The 22,639-nt window shown below is 46.3% G+C and overlaps 1 protein-coding gene across 11 annotated transcripts in view; it reads left to right on the top strand.

Moving 5' to 3' along the window:
- Positions 1–19,452: 19,452 nt before the first annotated feature.
- The window catches only part of LOC119954976 (NACHT, LRR and PYD domains-containing protein 3-like), a 128,414-nt gene continuing 125,227 nt past the window's right edge, over positions 19,453–22,639 (top strand). For 3 of the 11 annotated variants that reach the window (XM_038780748.1, XM_038780751.1, XM_038780742.1), the window contains exons 1-2: positions 19,490–19,555; positions 20,147–20,252. Coding sequence is in view for 3 of the 11 variants with exons in the window: in XM_038780747.1 (XP_038636675.1) it covers positions 20,153–20,252 (100 nt within the window). In the remaining 8 variants the exon portion in view is untranslated. Of the gene's footprint in view, positions 19,592–20,146; positions 20,253–22,253; positions 22,345–22,639 lie in introns of those variants that run through there. The other 8 variants (XM_038780747.1, XM_038780740.1, XM_038780750.1 and 5 more) reach the window with 5 other exon arrangements.

The raw sequence follows: 22,639 nt of genomic DNA, 5'->3' as shown, positions 1-22,639 counted from the left end.
CAGTAGTGTACCGGCAGACAGGACGGTGGGTTAAAGTGCGTCCGCTTCAATGCAAGGAGCATCCGGAATAAGGTAGGTGAACTTGGAGTGTGGATTGGTACTTGGGACTACGATGTTGTGGCCATTTCGGAGACATAGTTAGAACAGGGACAAGAATCGTTGTTGCAAGTTCCGGGTATAGATGTTTCAGTAAGAGTAGGGAAGGTGGTGAAAGAGGTGGACAAGTAGCATTGTTAATCAAGGATAATTTAACGGCTGCTGAAAGGCAGTTCGAGGGGCAATCTGCCTACTGAGGTAATATGGGCTGAAGTAAGAAATCGGAAAGGAGCGGTCACATTGTTCGGAGTTTTCTATTGATCCCCAAATAGTAATAGGGATGAGGAGGAAGAAATTGCGAAACAGATTATGCATAGGTGTGGAGGTCTCAGGGCAGTTGCCACAGGTGACTTTAACTTTTCAAATATTGATTGGAACCTCTATAGGTCAAACAGTTCAGATGGGGCAGTTTTTGTACTGTGTGTGCAGGAGGGTTTCCTGACACAATATGTGGATAGGACGACAAGAGGTGGGGCCACATTGGATTTGGTACTGGGTAATGAACCGGGCCAAGTTAGATTTGTTTGTGGGAGAGCACTTTGGAGACAGTGACCACAGTTCAGTGTCTTTCAATATTGCAATGGAGAGGGATAGGGACATACGGCCGGGTAAGGTTTATAATTGGGGGAGGGATAATTATGATGTGATTAGGCAAGAATTAGGGAGCATAAGATGGGAACAGAAACTGTCAGGGAAGGACACAAATGAAAAGAGCTTGTTGAAGGAATAAATACTGCGTGTCCTTGATCGATATGTCCCTGTCAGGCAGGGAGTAAATGGCCATGTGAGGGAAGCATGGTTCACAAAAGAGGTTGAATATTTTGTCAAGAGGAAAAAGGAAGTGCATGTCAGGATGCAAAAACAAGGTTCCGTTGGGTTGCTCGAGGGTTACAAGGTGGCAAGGAATGAGCTCAAAAAAGGGCTTAGGAGAGCTAGGAGGAGGCATAAGAAGTCCTTCGCTGGTCGGATCAAGGAAAACCCTAAGGCTTTTTACTCTTTTATGTGAGAAAGAAATGAATGACCAGAGTAAGGTTAGGGCCAGTCAAGGACAGTCGTGGGAACTTGTGCATGGAGTCAAAAGAAACTGGAGAGACGTTGAATAAATACTTTTCTTCAGTGTTCACCAAGGAGAGGGGCCATGTTTTTGAGGATGAGAGTGTGAAGCAGGCGGCTAGGCTGTTGGAGGGAGATGTTCTGAGGAAGGATGTATTAGCAATTTTGAAAAACCTTAGAGTCGACAAGTCCCCTGGGACAGATGGGATATATCCTCGGATTCTTTGGGAGGCAAGGGATGAGATTGCAGAGCCTTTGGCTTTGATCTTTGGGTCCTCACTTTTCACGGGGATAGTGCCAGAGGACTGGAGAGTGGCGAATGTTGTTCCTCTGTTTAAGAAAGGGAATAGGAATGACCCTGGTAATTATAGGCCGGTTCGTCTTACTTCGGTGGTCGGTAAGTTAATGGAAAAGGTCCTGAAGGATAGGAATTGTGATCATTTGGAAAGATGCAGCTTAATCCGGGATAGTCAACACAGATTTGTGAAGGGTAAGTCTTTCCTCACAAATTTGATTGAATTATTTGAGGAGGTAACTAAGTGTGTAGATGAAGGTAGAGCAGTTGATGTCGTATACATGGATTTTAGTAAGGCCTTTGATAAGGTTCCCCATGGTCGGCTCATGAAGAAAGTAAGGAGGTATGGGATAGAGGGAAATTTAGCCAATTGGATAAGTAACTGGCTATCACATAGAGGGTGGTGGTGGTGAAAGTTCTAAACTTCAGTCCGGATGCAAGTATCAGTCGAACACCAGATGACTTCAATGATTCTTTTATTCACCGCGGGGATGCACAAGTGTAACTCTGGCTTACAGCAAGTGAAGGCAATTTTCTTTCAGTTACAGTTAATTATATACTTGTACAAAACCCCTCAAACCCCTCCTTCATACATTTATTTATTTGTCCCAATAGTCACACAGTTAATTAATTAGTTACATAGCATAGCAATTTTTTATCTTCAGAAGGAGTAATCCATTCCCCAGCTGCATCTCGTTATTGCAGACAGTCACAGCCAGGAGCGATAAGGCCGTACCAAGCCGAACACTGAAGCAATTCATCTCACAAGGCACATACACATATTACACAAACCTTGACATTCCAGTTCCCATCAAGCTTTGATTCTATCTCGAGCCAAACTTGACATTCCATTTCCCATCAAGCTCTGATTCTATCTCGAGCCAAACTCTCAGTGGATGGAAAATTTTCGCACTGGAGACGTCGTGTTGAAAATTTCAACACGACCTATGCCCTCATCTCAAAACGAATGTTAACTATGAAGCTGCCATGGATCGCTCATCTGATTCTGCACCTGTACCTGTAACATTAAGTTGAAACGAAAGCGTAATAAAACTAATTCTTAGCTAACTAACTCTAAGTTATTGGTTGTCAATCAGAAATTAATCCTGGAGGTAATGTGTATATCAATCTAAAAAACAACCCAGAACCCAAAGCCAGCTGCAACAGTAAACTTACTCAAAACACAAATGCCACCATAAATTTACTTCAACCTAATAGTAGATGACAGAAGATGAAAAGAATGTAAATTCGGGTGATTGAGGCTAAGATAGTGGCACATAAAAAGATCAAATGCGTGAATGGCAGAACAAAGCTGAGCAGTGTGTAAAGGGAAGCTAGGAACAGTTGTCCCAGCTGGAGTGGGAGAGGGGAACAGTGGTGAGGGGAAAACAGGCCAATGGAAGAAATTAATAAAAATTAAATTGAAAGAAATCAAAGTGAGGTAAAGGTGGTGAACAGGGTTCACAGTCTGAAATTGTTGAACTTAATGTTAAGTCCGGAAGGCTGTAATGTGCCAAATCGGAAGGTGGGGTGCTATTCCTGCAGTTTGCGTTGGGCTTCAATGGAACATTATAGTAAGCCAAGGACAGACAGGTGGTCATGAGAGCAAGAAGGTGAGTTAATGGAGGGGCAGCACGGTGGCACAGTGGTTAGCAGTGTTGCCTACGGTGCTGAGGACCCGGGTTCGAATGCCTGCCCTGGGTCACTGTCCGTGTGGAGTTTGCACATTCACCCCGAGTCTGTGTGGGTTTCAGCCCCACAACCAAAGATGTGCAGGGTAGGTGGATTGGCCACACTAAATTGCCCTTAATTGGAAAAAATAATTGGGTACTCTAAATTTTTTTTAAAAGCTGAGTTAATGGCAAGTGACATGAAGCTCTGGGTCCTGCTTGTGGACGGATCTGAGGTGTTCTTGAAAGCGGTCACCGAGTCTGCATTTCATGTCTCCAATGTAGTGTAGACCGCACTGGGAGCAGTGAATGCTGCCAGATTAAAGGAGGTGAACGTGAAGTGCTGCCTCACTTGAGAAGAGTGTTTTGGGCCTAAAATTGTGATCAGGGAGGAGGTAAAGGGGCATGCGAGTGCAATGGAAGTGGCTGAGGTGTTGGAGGAGTGGACCAGGGTATCCGGGAAGGAACCATCTTTCAAAATGCTGAAGGGGGGGGTTGTGAGGGGATGATATGTTTTGTGGTGGAATCATGCTGGAGTTGGCCGAACTGACGGAGGATTATTCTTTGAATGCAAAGGCTGGTGGGGTGAAAAGTGAGGACAAAGTGGTCTCTATCCTGGTTCTGGGAGGAAGGAGAGGGGTGGTCTGTTTTTGTTTCAGATTCCAGAAACCACAAGTAATTTACTTTTATCTCCAAGAAAATTATGCCTGGCTACGTTATTTACCAATAAACAATTTCTATCAATTGGATTTACAGCACGATTTGGAAATACATAATTGCAGGGAACATATTTGAGTATGCCACGTGAGGAGTAACGGGTTCATATCTTCAAGGACATTGAGACTTCCCTGTAAGCGGGTTGTAGTACATGGCTACCCCGTCAGTGTGGATCCTAAGGAAGAAGTATTTTAATATCGGAGGCATTTGATGCACTAAATCCATGCGATAAGTCATAGGAACATACTGATTAAGAGGCGTAGTCTATTAGACCCTTCAAATCTGCTCTGCCATTCAATAACGTTATGGCTGATCTGATTGTAACCACAAGGCCACATCCATGCTTATCAACGATAACCTTTCACCTGTTTGTTAATCAAGGTACTATCTAGGTCTCCCTGAAAAATGTTCATTCCCTTTTCAGGAAAAGAGTCCACAGGCTCCTCGATGACAATAAAAGTCTGTTCATCTCCATCTTAAATAGGCCACACCTCATATTCCAACAGTAATCCCTAATTCTAGATTCTCCAACAATACAAAACATCCTCCCCACACCCATTTTGTCAATGCCTCTAATGGATCAACGAGCTCAGGATCAAGTCATACCTTATAGTCCTATGCTCTCTGACAGTTATTCAGAGGACAACCTGCCGAATCAAGCTATGTGTCTAACCAACCTCCTCAGAACTTTTTCCAATGGATTTACATTGTTTCTCAAATAAGAAGACCAGTTCTGTTGGCAATACTCCAGATGTGGTCTCAGTAATGCCCTGTACACCTGAAGCACAACCTTCCTACATTTGTAATTAATCCCATTCACAGTAAATGATAACATCCCAATAGCTTTCCCAGTTACTTACCTGTATCCTGGACACCCAGATCATTCGATCCGTCAGAGCTCAAAATCTCGAATCATTCAGCTAATAGGTTTATTTGTTATTCTTCCTGCTAAAATTTACAATTTCCCATTGGCCCACATTGTCCTCCATTTTCCAGATCTGTGACTGTCTTATCACTTTTTGTAGTCTTCTTACGTCACATAATCATAGAATAGCGCATGGTAGCACGGTGGTTAGCACTGTTATTTTTGAACTCCATGGTCCCAGGTTTGATTCCCGGCCTGGGTCACAGTCTCTGCGGACTCTGCGCGTTCTCCCCATATCTGTATGGGTTTACTTGGGTGCTCCGGTTTCCTCCCGCAGTCCGAAGATTTGCAGGTTCGGTGGATTGGCCATGCTCAATTGCCCTAGGTGCCCAAAAAGCTTAGGAGGGGTTACTGGTTTCCTGGTATAGGGTGGAGGTGTGGGCTTTTGTAGGGTGCTCTTTCCAAGGGCTGGTGCAGACTCGATTCTATATTTTAGAATCATAGAATTTATAGTGCAGAAAGAGGCCATTCGGCCCATCGAGTCAGCACCGTACGAAAGTGCACCCTATCTTGGCCCAGTTCCCCGCCCTATCCCCTCTTCACAATTCCTCTTCCCGCATTTGCCCTCCTTATCTCTGTGTCGTCAACCAATTGGTCACCAAATCCAAAGTCTCTTTATCAAGCCAGCTGTAGGACCTGTAAATATTTGTGGCCCAGCATAGACCCTGTGACTCAGCACTCAGTGCATCCTGCCAACAAGAATAAGACCTTTTTATGTAAGCTCCCTGTTTTCTAACCAACATCCCAACTCTCCATCATCCTCTCCCAGAATAGCCCCAACTCTCCGCCAGGCCCGTCTCCACAATAGCCCCAGCTCCCCGCCATCCCTCCCCCCCCCCCACGAAATATCCCCAACTCCGGGCCTTCCCCTCCTCAAAATATCCAAAACACCTCATCATCTCCCGCCTCGAAATATCCAGAACTCCACGTAATCCCCCTCCTCACACTATTCCCAGTCCCCGCCATCGCCCTACCCATTTCTCTGTCTTACCTGTCCTCGAACTATTCCCAGCTTCACGCCATCCCCTCCCCAAAATAACCTAAATTCCCGCCATCGCCCTCCCCATTTCTCCGTCACCGCCTCCCCGAAATAACACCAAATCCCCGCCATTGTTCTCCCCTAAACAGCCCAAATCCCAACCATCTCCCTCCTAATTTCTCCACCAGACCCCTCCCCTAAATATCCCCAACTCCCCGCCATTTCTCTCCCCGTAATTTCCGTCATTTCCCTCCAGAAATATCCGCCTCCCCAGAGTATCTCAAATCGCTGCCAACCCCAACGCCTCATTATTCACTGTACTTCGCCATCTGCTCTCCCCAAAACACTGCCATCCCTCGATAGCCCCAGCACTCCCATTCCTCGATAGCCCCAGCACTCGCCATTCCTCTGCCCCGCACTGACCCTACCATGCAGCCTTCCGAAGTTAAAGGTGTTTTAATTTCTTCTAACTCCTTTCAAGAAGCAATTAGAGTAGCAATGGAAGAACACTCCAAAGTTAGCTATTTCAATTGCTTTGTTGGATGGTTCCCAGCACAGCGCAATTGTCGTGGCCAAGTTAGACTTTCTGGACAATCAGGGTTAAATCGTTAGTTGAGTACTTCTGAGAGGGATTTCCTAGCATACCATGGGTATCCCAACAAATGCGATGATGGGGAGCTACGGAGTTGGAACCAATAATAAATACTAATGACCCCGCGCACAATAATGGGAGCAATCATAACACATACTTGAAGGGGATGTTACCATAACATATCTGTAATTTTGACAGTTCCAGATTGCAGCTCTGTTCCTGCAAACAAAAAATGTTCCCAATCTTGCTGGCTGGTGATAGAATGGGGAAACTGCCATAACTCTCGTGGTTAGTAATGTCTGCCTCGGCAAAATTCGGAATTGGGAGTAGGCGGTAGGTAAGGAGATAAGTGCAATGAGAGAGGTTCAGTGAGTTTGTTGTCATTTGGTCCCGCACAGGGAGTCCTGCTCCCGGCTTTTTGGAGCTGGGGTGTGCTCAAAACTGAACCTGGAATACAAGAACATAAGAACTAGGGGCAGGAGTAGGCCATCTGGCCCCTCAAGCCTGCTCTGCCATTCAATGAGATCATGGCTGATCTTTTGTGGACTCACCTCCACTTTCCGGCCTGAACACTTTATTCTTCAAAAATCTACATATCTTTACCTTAAAAATATTTAATGAAGGAACCTCAACAGCTTCACTGGGCAAGGAATTCCATAGATTCACAACCCTTTGGGTGAAGAAGTTCACCCGCCAGTGGAAACAACCTGCCCGCATCTCTCCTATCTATTCCATTGATAATTTTATATGTTTCTATAAGATCCCCCTCATCCTTCTAAATTCCAATGAGTACAGTCCCAGTTTACTCAACCTCTCGTCGTAATCCAACCCCTTCAGCTCTGGGATCAAACGAGTGAATCTCCTCTGCACACCCTCCAGCGCCAGTATGTCCTTTCTCAAGTAAGCAGATCAAAATTGAACACAATACTCCAGGTGTGGCCTCACTAACGCCTTATACAATTGCAGCATAACCTCCCTAGTCTTAAACTCCATCCCTGTCGCAGTGAAGGACAAAATTCCAGTCACCTTCTTAATCACCTGTTGCACCTGAAAACCAACTTTTTGCGACTCATGCACTAGCACACCCAGGTCTCTCTGCACAGCAGCATGTTTCAATATTTTATCATTTAAATAATAATCCCTTTTGCTGTTGTTCCTACCAAAATGAATAACCTCACATTTGTCAGCATTGTATTCCATCTGCCAGACCCGAGCCCATTCACTTAACCTATCCAAATCCCTCTGCAGACTTCTGGTATCCTCTGCACTTTTTGCTTTACCACTCATCTTAGTATCGTCTGCAAACTTGGACACATTGCCTTTGGTCCCCAACTCCAAATCATCGATTGAAATTGTGAACAATTGTGAGCCCAACACTGATCGCTGAGGGACACCACTAACTACTGATTGTCAACCAAAGGAACACCCATTAATCCCCACTCTTTGCTTTATATTAATTAACCAATCCTCTATCCATGCTACTACTTTACCCTGAATGCCATGCATTATTATCTTATGCAGCAACCTCTTGTGTGGTACCTTGTCAGACTTTCTGGAAATCTAGATATACCACATCCATTGGCTCCCCGTTATCTACCACACTGGTAATGTCCTCAAAATATTCCACTAAATTAGTTAGGCACGACCTGCTCTTTATGAACCCATGCTGCGTCTGCCCAATGGGACAATTTCCATCCAGATGCCTCGCTATTTCTTCCTTGATGATAGATTCCAGCATCTTCCCTACTACCAACGTTAAGCTAACTGGCCAATAATTACCCGCTTTCTGCCTACCTCCTTTTTTAAACAGTGCTGTCGCGTTTGCTAATTTCCAAACCACCGGGACCAGTCTAGTGAATTTTGGGAAATTATCACTAGTGCATTTACAATTTCCATAGTCATCTCTTTTTCCACTCTGGGATGCATTCCATCAGGGCCAGGAGACCTGTCTACCTTTAGGCCCATTTAGCTTGACCATCACTACCTCCTTAGTCATAACAATCATCTCAAGGTCCTCACCTGTCATTGCCTCATTTCCATCAGTCACTGGCATGTTATTTATGTCTTCATCTGTGAAGACCGACCCAAAAAACCTGTTCAGTTCCTCAGCCATTTCCTCATCACCCATTATTAATACTCCCTTCTCATCCTCTTTACCTTTGCCACCCGTTTTTGTTTTATATATTTGGAGAAACTTTTACTGTCTGTTTGTATATTCTGAGCAAGTTTACTCTCATCATCTATCTTACTCTTCTTTATGGCCTTTTTAGTAGCTTTCTGTTGCCCCCTAAAGATTTCCCAGTCCTCTAATCTCCCACTAATCTTTGCCACTTTGTATGATTTTTCCTTCAATTTGTTACTCTCCCTTATTTCCTTAGATATCCACGGTTGATTTTCCCTCTTTCTGCCGTCCTTCCTTTTTGTTGGCATAAACTATATAGAGGCGTGTCGCCTCTTCACTATCTCAATCACTTCTGCATTATCCCAATTCCACATCTTGGGAAAGTAATTACTTGATATTCGAGTTATCGACGCTGTCCGAATAATCAATTGGATTTTATGTTGGATTCATCACAATATCAACATGTTTCAGCCCAATCCTGAAAGGGGTGGGGGGGGGCGGGGGGAGGTAGGGGGTAGGGCTAAACCATCATGATGAAACTATCCCCGCAGGGTCAGACAATCGCCCGGGGCCAGCGTAAATCCCGCCCCCGCCGTGGCCGGAATTCTCCGCCATCCGGGAATCAGAGGGGGCAGGAATCGCGCCCCGCCGGTCGGCAGGCCCCCCCGCGGCGATTCTCCGGCCCGCGAAGGGCCGAAGTCCCGCCGCTGAGAGGCCAATCCTGCCGACGTTGTTTCAACCACCTCTGGTGGCCCCCGGGGTCCTGGGGGGGGGGGGGCACGGGGCGATCGGACGGTGGCCTGGTCCGCCATCGGGGCCCAACGATCAGCGGGTGGGCTAGTACCGTGGGGGGCACTCTTTTTCTTCCGCCGCCGCCACGGCCTCCACCATGGCGGAGGCAGAAGAAAACCCCCCTACCGCGTATGCGCCGGTGGTAACGTCAGCGGCCGCTGACGCACCGGCGCATGCGCGAACCGGCAAAGGCCTTTCGGCCAGCCCCGATGCCGGTTGGCAGGCGTCAAAGGTCATTGGCGCCAGTTTTGGCACCAGTCGGCGTGGCGCCATCCACTCCGGCGCGGGCCTAGGCCCTAAAGGTGCAGAGAATTCTTGCTAGGTAGGGGTGAATCCCGACCCTGATTTTTAAACAATGATTCAACAAAGAATATAAACAAAATAGAGTTTTCAGAAAAAAGAATGGTCCTAAAATGTTGTCACCTTTCCGAATAACAAGTGTTGGTGATTGCTCTTTGGGCAAGCAGTTTAGTTCTTGGTTTGAATTGATCTCGGAGTCTGAGTAGCTCTTTCATTCACCGATTAGTTTAATGTCCAGTTATGTGTCTGAAATCAGGTATATTCCACAGACTCTCATAGATCAGCACGAGAACCCCAATCACAGGAACTGATCCTGAGAACTACCTGAGGATCCATTGGCCACAAAGACTTTGTTCTTTATATGTTCATTGGTTACAAGGTCGCTGCCTCGGCGCACATTTGTCGCCATCTCTGATTGCTGGACAATTTCAGAGCGCATTTTAGGAGTCAACCACATTGCTATGGATCTGGAGCCAACCTTCCTTAAAAGATATTAGTGAAGCACTTTGTTCTTCCAACAATCAACAATGGGTTCATGCTCAGCATTACGCTTTTAATGCTCAATTTATTGAATTAATATTTTACTATCTGCCTTGGTGGGAGACAAACCCAGGTTTCCAACACATAACTCTGGGTGTCTGCATTAATCCTTACAGCACAATTGCGACAGTACTGAAGACTCAAGAGTAGTGTCAAAAAAGTAAGACTCACAACAGTAAATATCCAACTTGCTCAACTATCTCCAAAAGACATCAACACAGCCATTGGAATATTTTGTTCCACCAGTTGCCGACTATATCTTTGCTTCAATAAAACAGAAAACACTCAACAGATTAGGGCAGCATCAGTGGAGAGAAAAACAGAGATAACCTTTACAGGTCAATGGCCACTCTGTTAACACCTTTCACGCTCCAACAATACAAAGTGATGTGTTCAATATTTCTAGCCTTACCTGTTTTATTTCAGATAAAACATCTGCAGAATTTTGATTTTACATCTCTTTCTACATCCTACCTTAAACATTAGCTTGTTGTTTCTTTGCTTGGATGAAGCAAGAGGCAGCTGAATTTTGGGAGGCTGCGCTCCCTGATTTAAGAGGGCGTTAGATGGCATTTGGACAAGGGGCACGGTCATCATCTTCTGGGGCTGTCCCTGCAAACTGCCCTCCAATCCAGTGAGACTGTACCAGTAGCATGTCTTACCCTGATTTGGTGGGACCAGCCCTATGGGCGGGAGCTGAAGTTGGCAGCCAGCCCTGTGAATTTAGTTCAAATAAATTGGAGAAAGCAATAGAACATAGAACAGTACAGCACAGAACAGGCCCTTCGGCCCTCAATGTTGTGCCGAGCCATGATCACCCTACTCAAACCCACATATCCACCCTATACCCGTAACCCAACAACCCCCCCCCCCTTAACCTTACATTTATTAGGACACTACGGGCAATTTAGCATGGCCAATCCACCTAACCCGCACATCTTTGGACTGTGGGAGGAAACCGGAGCACCCGGAGGAAACCCACGCACACAGGGGGAGGACGTGCAGACTCCACACAGACAGTGACCCAGCCGGGAATCGAACCTGGGATCCTGGAGCTGTGAAGCATTTATGCTAACCACCATGCTACCCTGCTGCCCCTAATGAGAGGACAATTTAATGTTATTTTGTTTGAATCAAATGAGATGAATTGACATAGTTAAATTATTATCTGGTTACATATAATAAACAAGAATAACTATACTCTATTCTCGGCTGTCGACTTTCAACAGCCACTATCTCCTTCTCGCTGTAAGAAGTCTTGCAACACCAGGTTAAAGTCCAACAGGTTTGTTTTGAATCACTAGCTTTCGAGCATAGCTCCTTCTCAGCTGAATGAAGGGTGGGTTCCAGAAACATATATATAGAACATAGAACATTACAGCGCAGTACGGGCCCTTCAGCCTTCGATGTTGCGCCATCCCATGAAACCATCTGAAGCCTATCTGACCTACACTATTCCATTTTCATCCATATATCTATCCAGTGACCACTTAAATGCCCTTAAATTTGGCGAGTCTACTACTGTTGCAGGCAGGGCGTTCCACACCCCTACTACTCTCTGAGTAAAGAAACTGCCTCTGACATCTGTCCTATATCTACCACCCCTCAATTTAAAGCTATGTCCCCTTGTGTTGGTCATCACCATCCGAGGAACAAGACTCTCACTGTTCACCCTATCTAACCCTCTGACTATCTATTAAGTCACCTCTCAGCCTTCTCCTCTCTAACGAAAACAACCTCAAGTCCCTGAGCCTTTCCTCGTAAGACCTTCTCTCCATACCAGGCAACATCCTAGTAAATCTCCTCTGAACCCTTTCCAAAGCTTCCACATCCTCCCTATAATGTGGTGACCAGAACTGCACACAGTACTCCAGGTGCGGCCGCACCAGAGTTTTGTGCAGCATGACCTCGTGGCTCCGAAACTCAATCCCCCTACTGATAAAGGCTAGCACACCATATGCCTTCTTAACAGCCCTATTAACCTGGGTGGCAACTTTCAGGGATTTATGTACCTGGATGCAGAGATCTCTCTGTTCATCTTCACTACCAAGAATCTTGCCATTAGCCCAGTACTCTGCATTCCTGTTACTCATTCCAAAGTGAACCACCTCACACTTTTCCGCATTAAACCCCATCTGCCACCTCTCAGCCCAGCTCTGCAGCTTATCTATGTCCCTCTGTAACCTATAACATCCTTCAGCACTATCCAAAACTCCACCGACCTTCGTGTCATCTGCAAATTTACTAACCCATCCTTCTACACCCTCTTCCAGGTCATTTATAAAAATGACAAACAGCAGTGGCCCCAAAACAGATCCTTGCGGTATACCACTAGTAACTGAACTCCAGGATGAACATTTGCCATCAACCACCACCCTTTGTCTTCTATCAGCTAGCCAATTACTGATCCAAACCGCTAAATCACCTTCAATCCCATACTTCCTTATTTTCTGCAATAGCCTACCGTGGGGCACCTTATCAAACGCCTTACTGAAATCCACACACACCACATCAACCGTTTACCCTCATCCACCTGTTTGGTCACCTTCTCAAAAAACTCAATAAGGTTTGTGAGGCACGACCTACCCTTCACAAAACCGTGTTGACTATCGCTAATCAACTTGTTCATTTCAAGATGATTATAAACCCTATCTCTTATAACCTTTTCCAACATTTTACCCACAACCGAAGTAAGGCTCACAGGTCTATAATTACCAGGGTTGTCTCTACTCCCCTTCTTGAACAAAGTCAATGATGCAAGATGATACTTTGAATGCGAGGCTTTGCAGGGAATCTTTTAGATTGGTTTTTACGATAATCAACAATCGTTTTCAGGTCATCGTTAGACTTTTAATTCAAGGTTTTTTTTATTGAATTCAATTTTCACAATTTGCATTGGTGGTATTCTAACCAGTGTTCCCAGTGCATAACCTGGGTCTCTGGATTACTAGTCCAGTGAAAATACCATTCCACCACCACCACAATCCCCACAATCAAGGTCCTGGGGGATACCGGGGATCAGAAACTAGCCATATTAATGCTGTATCTACCAAGGCAAGTCAAACGCTAGGAATCTTACAGCAAGTAACTTACCTCCTGACCCGCAAAATCCTGCCCACCATCTACAAGGCACCAGTCAGAATTCTAATGGAATACTCGCCACTTGCTCGGATGAGTGCAGCTCCAACAATAATCAAGAAGCTTGGCACCATCCAGGACAAAGCAGCCTGCTCGATTGTTCCTCCTTCCATAAACATTCAAACCCTCCACCGCTGACACAAAGTGGCAGCCATGTTTACCATTTACAATTTGTACTGCAGTAACTCACCAATGTTCCATAGACAGCACCTTCCAAACCGATGACCACTACCATCTAGAAAGACAAGAACAGGAGATACCTGGGGACCCCACCACCTAGAGGTTCCCCTCCAAGTCACTCATCACCCTGACTTGGAAAACAAACGCCATTCCTTCACTCTCGCTGGGACAAAATCCTTGAATCCCATCCCTAATATCAAGTGGTTGTACATACACCTCAATAACTAAAATGGTTCAAGAAAGGAACTCACCACCAACTTCTGAAGGGCAATAGGGAGCAATAAATGCTGGTCTAACCAGCGACGCCACATCCCATAAATGAACTAAAAGAAAAGATTTTACACCCGAGTGACAAGTTTATTTTCCATTCATTTCCCAGCTATGGGTGTCATTGGAAAATACTTCATAATTGTCTGCTCAAATTGTCCTCAGATGTTGCTGTTGGGTCATCTTTTTGAGTCGTTGATATAACTGTTTGTTTAAACTAAACAGAATACTGGGACACTTCAGAGGCAGCTAACAGAACAGTCTATCAGATTGGAAAGGGTCTGGAGTCAGATATAGAACAGACCAGACCAGATAAGGATGGCACATTTCCTTTCCAAAAACTTAATGATCACTCACAAGTTTACTTTTAAAATCCAGTTTCTGTTAAGTTGATTACTATTCTCAAACTGTCACATGAACTCATGTCCTCTGGTTTATTAACATAAACTTTGGATTGTAAATCCAGCAAAATAACTTCCCCAAAATATTCTCCCAAATACTGAAACCTAACCCATTAAATAGACATAATGTAGAGATGCTGGCGTTGGACTGGGGTGGGCACAGTAAGAAGTCTTACAACACCAGGTAAAAGTCCAACAGGCTTGTTTCGAATAACTAGCTTTCGGAGCACTGCTCCTTCCTGAGATGAATGGAGAGGTAGGTTCCAGAAAGATACATATGGACAAAGTCAAAGATGCAAGAGGATACTTTGAATGCGAGCCTTTGCACGTAATTAAGTCTTGACAAATCCAGAGAGGTAACCACAGGTTAAAGAGGTGTGAATTGTCTCAAGCCAGGACAGTTGGTAGGATTTCACAAGCCCAGGCCAGATGGTGGGGGTTGAATGTAATGCAACATGAATCCAAGGTCCCTGTTGAGGCCATACTCATGTGTGTGGAACTTGGCTATGAGTTTCTGCTCGGCGATTCTGCGTTGTTGCACGTCCAGAAGGTTCCCTTGGAGAAGATCAGAGGCTGAATGCCCTTCACTGCTGAAGTGTTCCCTGACAAATGTCATTAAATAGACATTTATCTCATTGCAATTTATGGGTTTTGAGCACTAATTTTGTGGCAACATCACACAATATGTGAAAGCTGTTGTAAATTTTTTTCTTCCAGTTCCCTGTTCATTCAGCTTTATATGCTTTAATTCCTCATTACTACATGGAAATTAATTTGACATTTCTGATCCTTAGAAAATACGTGGCAATTTTAGATAGAGGATCTGGACCGGCGCAGGCTTGAAGGGCCGAAGGGCCTGTTCCTGTGCTGTAATTTTTCTTTGCTCTTTTGTTCTAATCCCGGCTCATCTTTGTTGTGTGAGCTTGTTGTTCTAACCTGCCGATTGCTGATTGCAAATTATTGGTTCCAAGTTGGAGGAGTCAATTTCCAGGCGATATAGGTTTAAAGTGGCTGGGGCAAAGTTTAGAAGAGGTGTGCGAGGGAGGTTTTTTACTGAAGGTAGTGGGTATCTGGAACTCGCTGCTGGAGGTGGTGGTGGAAGCACGTACAATAATGACATTTAAGGGGAGTTTTGCAAATATATGAACAGGATGGGAATGGAGGATAAGGACCAAGAAGGGTTTCAATTAGATGCGCAGCGTGGCCAGCGCAAGCTTGGAGGGCCAAACAGACTGCTCCTGTGCTGTACTTTTCTTTGTTCTCTGCAACAATAGTTACATCAGAAGGAACCTGACCCAAAACATGAAACTATTTTGTCTCTGTTTAAATGCTGATGATCCTCTGCTGTGTTCCATGCAATAGGGTCCATGGTTTAGACTGTGGGTCCGTAAATGGATCCTATCCATTTGCTGTATAGATTATACTGGGTCACTCAACTTGCAAACTTGTTGCTCTTTGAGAAGGTGGGTGAATTAACAGGTAAAAACTTCTTTATTTTACACACTCCAGTGCCGAATGCAATTCCAGATGCAAAACATACCCTTCAATGAGTAAATGACAGCAATGTCAATTGGCAGAGTCTGCATTAAATACATTGGGCTGAATTCTCCCTCAGCCAATGCTGAAATCAAGGAAGACGACTAGGCGGATAATCGGTCTTGAGGCCGAAATTTTGGCCACCGCCGCATTCACCGGCAAATTGCAATTCTCCGGTCCCTCGACAGTGGCATCAATGCATTCACTTACAGTAAATGCCATTAGCATATAATTGGTGGGGCTGATCCGATGTTCTCCAGGGCCTCCGCAAAAAACTGCCTCTGCCCGGATTAAATTCACTACGGTGAGGTTCGCCTGTGCTTTAAAAAAAATCGCGAAACAGGGACTGTGGCTGATGAGAGAGAGGAGGTAGGACAGGCAGCGGTGTGACTATTGGTGCCGATCCTGACACTAGCCAAGATGGCTCAGGGGAGGGTGGGTTTCTTGGCAGGGCCGGGGGGATGACCAGGAGACATGCTGTGGGGTCAGGGTGTCTCTCCCCTCCCCCCCCCCCCCATGGGACCAGGGTGTCCAAGCACAGACCTCCATTGCCTCAGCCTGTAAGGTAGCCACCTTGCTGTGCATCTCACTGACCACCCACCATGGCCCATGGTTCAATAGAGTACCATAGGCTGTATGAGTGCCCCCACTCCTGCACGTCAGCACCCACCCTCCGCCATACCACCCCCATACCTCACTCTCCACCATACCCCCTCCAACTTGCCGCACCCACTTGCAGGTCATCACATGGCCCACCCAAGGGCAATGCTCACAGTAGACCTTACAGGGGGAGCAGCAGATGGGGGGCACAGGGCATACCACTGACATGGGTAGCGCTGACCAATTGGCAATAGGGATGAGTGCAGGGGCCAGAGGTCCCCACAGTGCTCAGCATTGATGGTGTCAGGTGAGCAGAGATGTGGGACGGGGAAGGGAACATACGGGGGCAGGGTCTACAGTGCAAACAGAGGCCACAATGTAGCCTGTTGGAGCTGGTGGGACATGGCAGTATGCACCATGCAATGGTGTCAGCTTTCACCCGCTGCAAACCATAGATATTGGAAATCAACCAGCAATGGTGGCCTTCCTCCTCGTTGCCACAGCACTGGTGGATGCACTGAGGCTGTACAAGTTGGAGCTACTCAAAGAGACACCATGCAAGAGCAGAGAACAGGAGGCAACCTCTGAGGATGAAGAGCTGGCCACTGAACAGGCTGAGGAGGAGGTGAGAAGGGAGCACTACATGAGGCCTCATGTATACCGATAACACCTGTCGTTTGAGGATCTACCAGACAGCGCATGCTGCGGCAGACTCCAGCTGAGGAGGGGCACATTGCAACGATTCTGCCAGACCATGTGCACCTGGCACTGAGAGGGAATGGGGGAGAAAACCTGCTCCCAGTGGCCATCAACGTTTTGGTCACCCTGAACTTTTACGCCACAGGTCCTTCCAGGTTCCGAGTGGGGACCTGTCCAAGATCTTAAAGAGCTTGGTACACAGGTACATCTTGACCATTATGAAGGCCATTCATGCCTGGTCATCAATTCCAATGTGGACTGAGCCCACCAGTAGAGTGACTTGGCACTGAAACTGAACAGGAATACTGGATACTTCACCCCAAGTCCAGCAGTGAAGAGTCAGTTGGTCCACTGCAGCTGACACTGAGCCCCACTCTGGTTAGTTCCTGTCTGAACATTTGCCCAGTAGCCTGTTGGGAAACATTGAGCCCTGGAAAACCGTCAGCATCAGCTTCGTGGGGCTGGATGGCTGAGGATCATGACCCTGTCACTGGGCTTCCAACATCACAACGGGAGAAGGCACTCACTCAACTCGAGCTGGAAACTGTGAATTGGCCAAGGGACAAAGGGAAGGGACAGATATCAGAGAGAATTGTTCGCAATATAAGAGCAGGAATGTTGACAAATGGATACGTTCACAAAACGAGAGCAGGAATGCTTATACATTGAAATGTTCACAGAATGAGAGTAAGAAGATTTATACATTGAAAGATCACAGTATGATAGCAGGGATGTTTATGAATAGAAATGTTCACAGAATGAGAGTAACAATATTTATACATTGCAAGTTCACAGTATGAAAGCAGGAATGTTTATGAATTGAAATGTTTACAGAATGAAAGCAGCAGTGTTTATAAATTGATATATTCATACTTTCACACTCAGTCCCCGTCTGAAACCCTGAAGCAAATTCAGGTGATTTTCTCCATTTGAACTGAACCGATGAGCCACAGCCTGAAATAGAATAATGATGAAACAGAAATGGCAACATAGGCATTCTATGAAAGAGAAAACATCTCAGTTATGTGAAGACCCTGGGGAGACTGACACTATTCATCTTAAAGCAGGGGAAAAAAGCAGGGGTGGTTGAACAGAGGAGTTCAAAATGAGAAAGGTTTTGATAGTGAGGATGAAACGGTTTCCACTGGCATACGGGTCAGGTTTTCATTCACCTGAGGAAGGAGCAGTGCTCCGAAAGCTAGTGTTTGAAACAAACATGTTGGACTTTAACCTGGTGTTGTAAGACTTCTTACTGTGCTCACCCCAGTCCGATGCCGGCATCTCCACATCAGAAGGGTCAGAAGCAAAGGAGGACAGCTTTAAGATTCCTGCATTTGGTAAAGAAACCAGGAGGGAAGATGAGGGTTCTTCTTTAAACAATGCATTTTTATGATCTAAAAGGAATGATCTTAAAGGGTGATGCCACAAGTGACTCCCCATCCCACAGAGGGATTTGAGGCTTTTTCACATAGGGGGTGGCAAAGGGCCTCTCTCAGTGCAAACTATTTGAATGGGGTTTTCAGGCCATTGGTGAGATCTTTCAATCCCACCGATTTAACCGAGCCACCACGGGTTCCTGGTGGCTGGGGGTGGGTTGAATGGGAAATCACAATGACAGTGGCAGGATCAGAAGATCCTGTCTCCGACCAACAGTCTTCTTCCCAGAAACAGTGCAGAGGGGCTTGAAAATTCTGCTACGTGACTCGCATAATTATGTATGGAGATTCTTCATATTACCACCTCCTCTTTGAATGTTTTCCTACCCCATTGACATTAACACCACTGCCGATTTTCATCATCCCTTTTCTCATCGTCCCTTTTCACTCGACCATCACTTTTCCGAACGACCCTCCCTCTTCTCCATCGTAACTTTTCTCATCGACTCAACCCTTCGCCATTGTCCCTTTTCTCATCAACTCAGCATGGTAGGAGAGTGGTTAGCACAGTTGCTTCACAGCTCGGGTCCCCGGTTCAATACCGGGCTTGGGTCACTGTCTGTGCGGAGTCTGCACATTCTCCCCATGTCTGTGTGGCAATCCTCCGGGGTCTTCCCACCGTCTAAAGATGTCTGCGTCAGATGGATTGGCCATGCTAAATTGTCCTTAGTGTCCAAAAAAGGTTAAATTGGGTTGCGGTTAGGGTGAAGGTATGCGCTTGAGTCAGGTGCCCTTTCGAAGGGTCAGTGCAGGCTCGATTGGCCAAATAGCCTCCTTCTGCACTGTAAATTCTATGATTCCCCCATCGCCATTCACGCTCTTCTCTCCTTTCCATCCCTCAGTTTCTCATTCGTTCCCTCCAAATCTCCCCTCATAGAACAGTTAACTGTTCCGAGTTAGACAACAATATGACCAACATTTTTGGGGTTAAATTCTGTACAAATATCGGACAATCAATGAGTGGCTTCGTCGTATTGGCTGCCATCTGGGATTGACGTCCGATTTCGAATCAGTGAAGAGACAGTGTCGACGCCAAGACCATGGCGTTGCGCATACGTAACTAGTCTCGGCCGTTAAACCGCGCGTGCGCGAGCCGAACTCCGCGAGAGCAGGTCAGAACTCCAAACTGCGCATGTGGACAGTTCAAACATACACACCGATAGTCGGTGTTCGGATGTCAGTTTGAGCACGGGACGGGGTACAGCTTGTGAGGAACGGTCAGAAACGGCTTCAGTGTTCATCATTGTAGTGTAGTTAAGTCGCAGCATTATTATCCTCACTATGTGTCAGATTATTGTTACACTGTTTAAAAAAAGGACAGTTTTTGGAGATTGATCTCCAGTCTGGAGAGAAAATGGCGACTTTTCGCTCTTCACTGGAAATCAAACACAGGGAGGATGGAGTCAGTGAGATCAGACAGTGTGGGCTACGGATGCGTCGGTGGGTACGGATGCGGGATGGGTCGCTGGATCGGTGAGGCTCAAGGTGCGGCGTTGGGTCGGTGAGCTACTGGTGCAGAGCTGCGTCGGTAGGCTGCGGGAGCAGGGACCGGATCGGTGCCGTGGTGGGGCTGTGCTATTGGGGGTGCAGGGCTGGGTTGGTAGGGCTGCGGGGGCTGGTTTGGTGCGTGGTCGGGTAGGTGCGGGTGCAGGGCTGGGTCATTGGGACTGCAGGTGCATGGCTGAGTAGGTGTGGCCGCGGGAGCTGGGCTGGTTCGGTGGTGCCTGGTGGTGTGGGGCTGGGTTGGTGGGTTGCGAGTCGAGGTTGGGGCATTGGGATGGATGAAGAAATGCGGATTATCTCTGCAGGTTCAGATGGCAAGATCTAAGCAACGGGAATGGAGTGTTAAACTGAAGAGACTCATGAACGAGAAAGAATTTGGGACATTTTTTCAAAATCATAGCCACTGGAAATGTAAGTTTTTAAAAAATATTTTCATTCAGATTTTGACATTGAACACACACAACATAACAAAACAAAATAAATCCAACACCAACCCTTGAGACTGTGCCCCCCCAACACCCTCACCTTGCCCATCCACTTAGCTGTTGACCGGTCCCTGAAATGTAGTATTAACAAACCCCATCTTTTATAGTACCTCGCATTCGCCCCTCTTGAAGTGAATTTCATCTTTTCTAAGTGCAAGAACTCCATTAAATTTCCCCAGCCACACTGAGGCACAGGATTAATGTTCATGTCCAGTTCAACAGAAACCGCCTGCGAGAATCAGAGGCAAAAGTTACAAAATTGGCACCCGCTTGCGTCTGCAGCTCTGGCAAGTCTGACGTCCCAAATGTGGCCCACAGGAGACTGGGTTGTAAATCCACATGCAAGATCAGTGACATGATGCTGAAGAATGATCTCCAAAATGTTTCCAACCAGAACATGTGTATGTGACTCTGGGCCCCAGCCGTGCACAAATATCCTCAGCCCCTCAAACAGCCAGCTCATTCTTGACTTTGTCAGGTGTGCTCTGTGTACTATCTTTAGCTATTTGAACCCCAGCCTCTCGCACAAGTTTGAGACAGTCACCCTCCGCAGCACAACTCCTCCTTCAGAGCTATTCCAGCTCCTCCCGCTTAACCTGAACGCCCACCAGAGAAGTTGTATTCTCCTCCAAATTCCTCTCATAGACCACTGGGATGCCCAAAGTTAACGTTGCTTTAATACAACGCCGCCTTGCCTGACCAAAGGCTTCCTGCCTTCTCGCTGGTTCCATGTGAGATCCTGGTATATCAGAATACCAACGCCTCCCCACCTCGCCTCGCCCATCTCAGCACCTTTTCGTTCCCCTGATAGCTGTGGAATATCTCTCTCTCTCTCTCTCTCTCTCTCTCTCTCTCTCTCTCTCTCTCTCTCTCTCTCTCTCTCTCCTCCCCCCAATATCAACTTGGTGAACATTTCTACAAAATACTCTGGCCCTCCATCCCCTCAGGCAGTCTCCCACAATCCTGAAATTCTGCCGTGGTGACCTGCACTCCACGTCCTCAACTTTGCCTCTCAGCACTTTGTTGCACTCCACCACCCTCTCAGCTCTTCTTCCATCGAGGTGAACTGGTAGCTGTGCTGCAACAATGCCTCCTCCACTCCCTTCAACACCTCGCCTTTCTCCCGTACCTCAACGTCTTTGCCAAAGACTCCTTCATCGGAGCCAGATTCTAATCCATCCACTCCTTAAGCAAGATCATCATCTCGTTGCGATGTCTGTCAAAGTGCTTAGGAAACAACTGCTCAAACTCCCCCGTCTTCACTTCGGCCAGCTTATCCACCAAAATGGGTTCTGCGCCACTCGATAAGCCTGTGTCCGCCATCTTTCCTGCCACTGGTTTCCCCATTGAACTCACCGGTGGACCTCCGCTCGCCCCTTTTTTCCCTGATTTTTATTCTGGATTTTCGACATCCTTCGGTTGCCTTAGACTTTCCCAAAATAATCATACCAAATTTCCCCAAAAAACTGGGTGTGAAGGACCAAAAATCAAAAGCTCTCGCAGGAGCTGCCCACATGTTGCCACTGGAAGTCTCCACTTGAAATACAAGTTGTTGGGTCTTTATTTTACCAATGACGACAGTGTGAGTGAAACAGCAGATAACTGAAATTCACATAGTCTCAAACTTGATTTAGAATTGTTGCTGGAGAATAACTTAAATTATAATTTGGAGAAATAAAGGGACTGAAACGGTTTTAGGTTTACACATTAGAGATATGAAAATGAAATGAAATTAAAATCGCTTATTGTCACGAGTAGGCTTCAATGAAGTTACTTTGAAGTGTGTGCGTGGGTTTCCTCCGTGCACTCCGGTTTCCTCCCACAGTCCAAAGATGTGCAAGTTAGGTCAATTGGCCATGGGAAATTGCCCTTTGTGTCCAAAATTGCCCGTAGTGTTGGGTGGGGCTACTGGGTAATTGGGATCGGGTGGAGGTGTGTGCTTGGGTAGGGTGCGCTTTCCAAGAGCCGGTGCAAACTCGATGGGCCGATTAAGAAGAGGTACTTCTTCAGGTACAAATGTAAGTTTGCATGGAACATTAAAAAAAGACTGTAAACGTTTCTACAGGTATATGAAGTGAAAAAGATTGCTGAAGACAAATGTAGGCTCCTTACAGTGAGACCCATGTGAATCTATTATAGGGAACAACTGTCTGAGCAACTGAATACATCCTTTGGTTCTGTCTTCACAAATCAGGACACAAATATGATACCAGAAATGTGTGGAACGCAGAGTTTAGTAAGAAGAAGGGACTGAAGGCGATCAATATTAGTAGAGCAATGGTTTCTAGGAAATTCCTCGGATTGAAGGCTGAT

This window comes from Scyliorhinus canicula, chromosome 20 (assembly GCF_902713615.1).
Source record: "Scyliorhinus canicula chromosome 20, sScyCan1.1, whole genome shotgun sequence".
Taxonomy (NCBI): Eukaryota; Metazoa; Chordata; class Chondrichthyes; order Carcharhiniformes; family Scyliorhinidae; genus Scyliorhinus; species Scyliorhinus canicula.
Note: the sequence above shows the minus strand (reverse complement) of the source record. Positions and strands in the feature narration are given on the sequence as shown.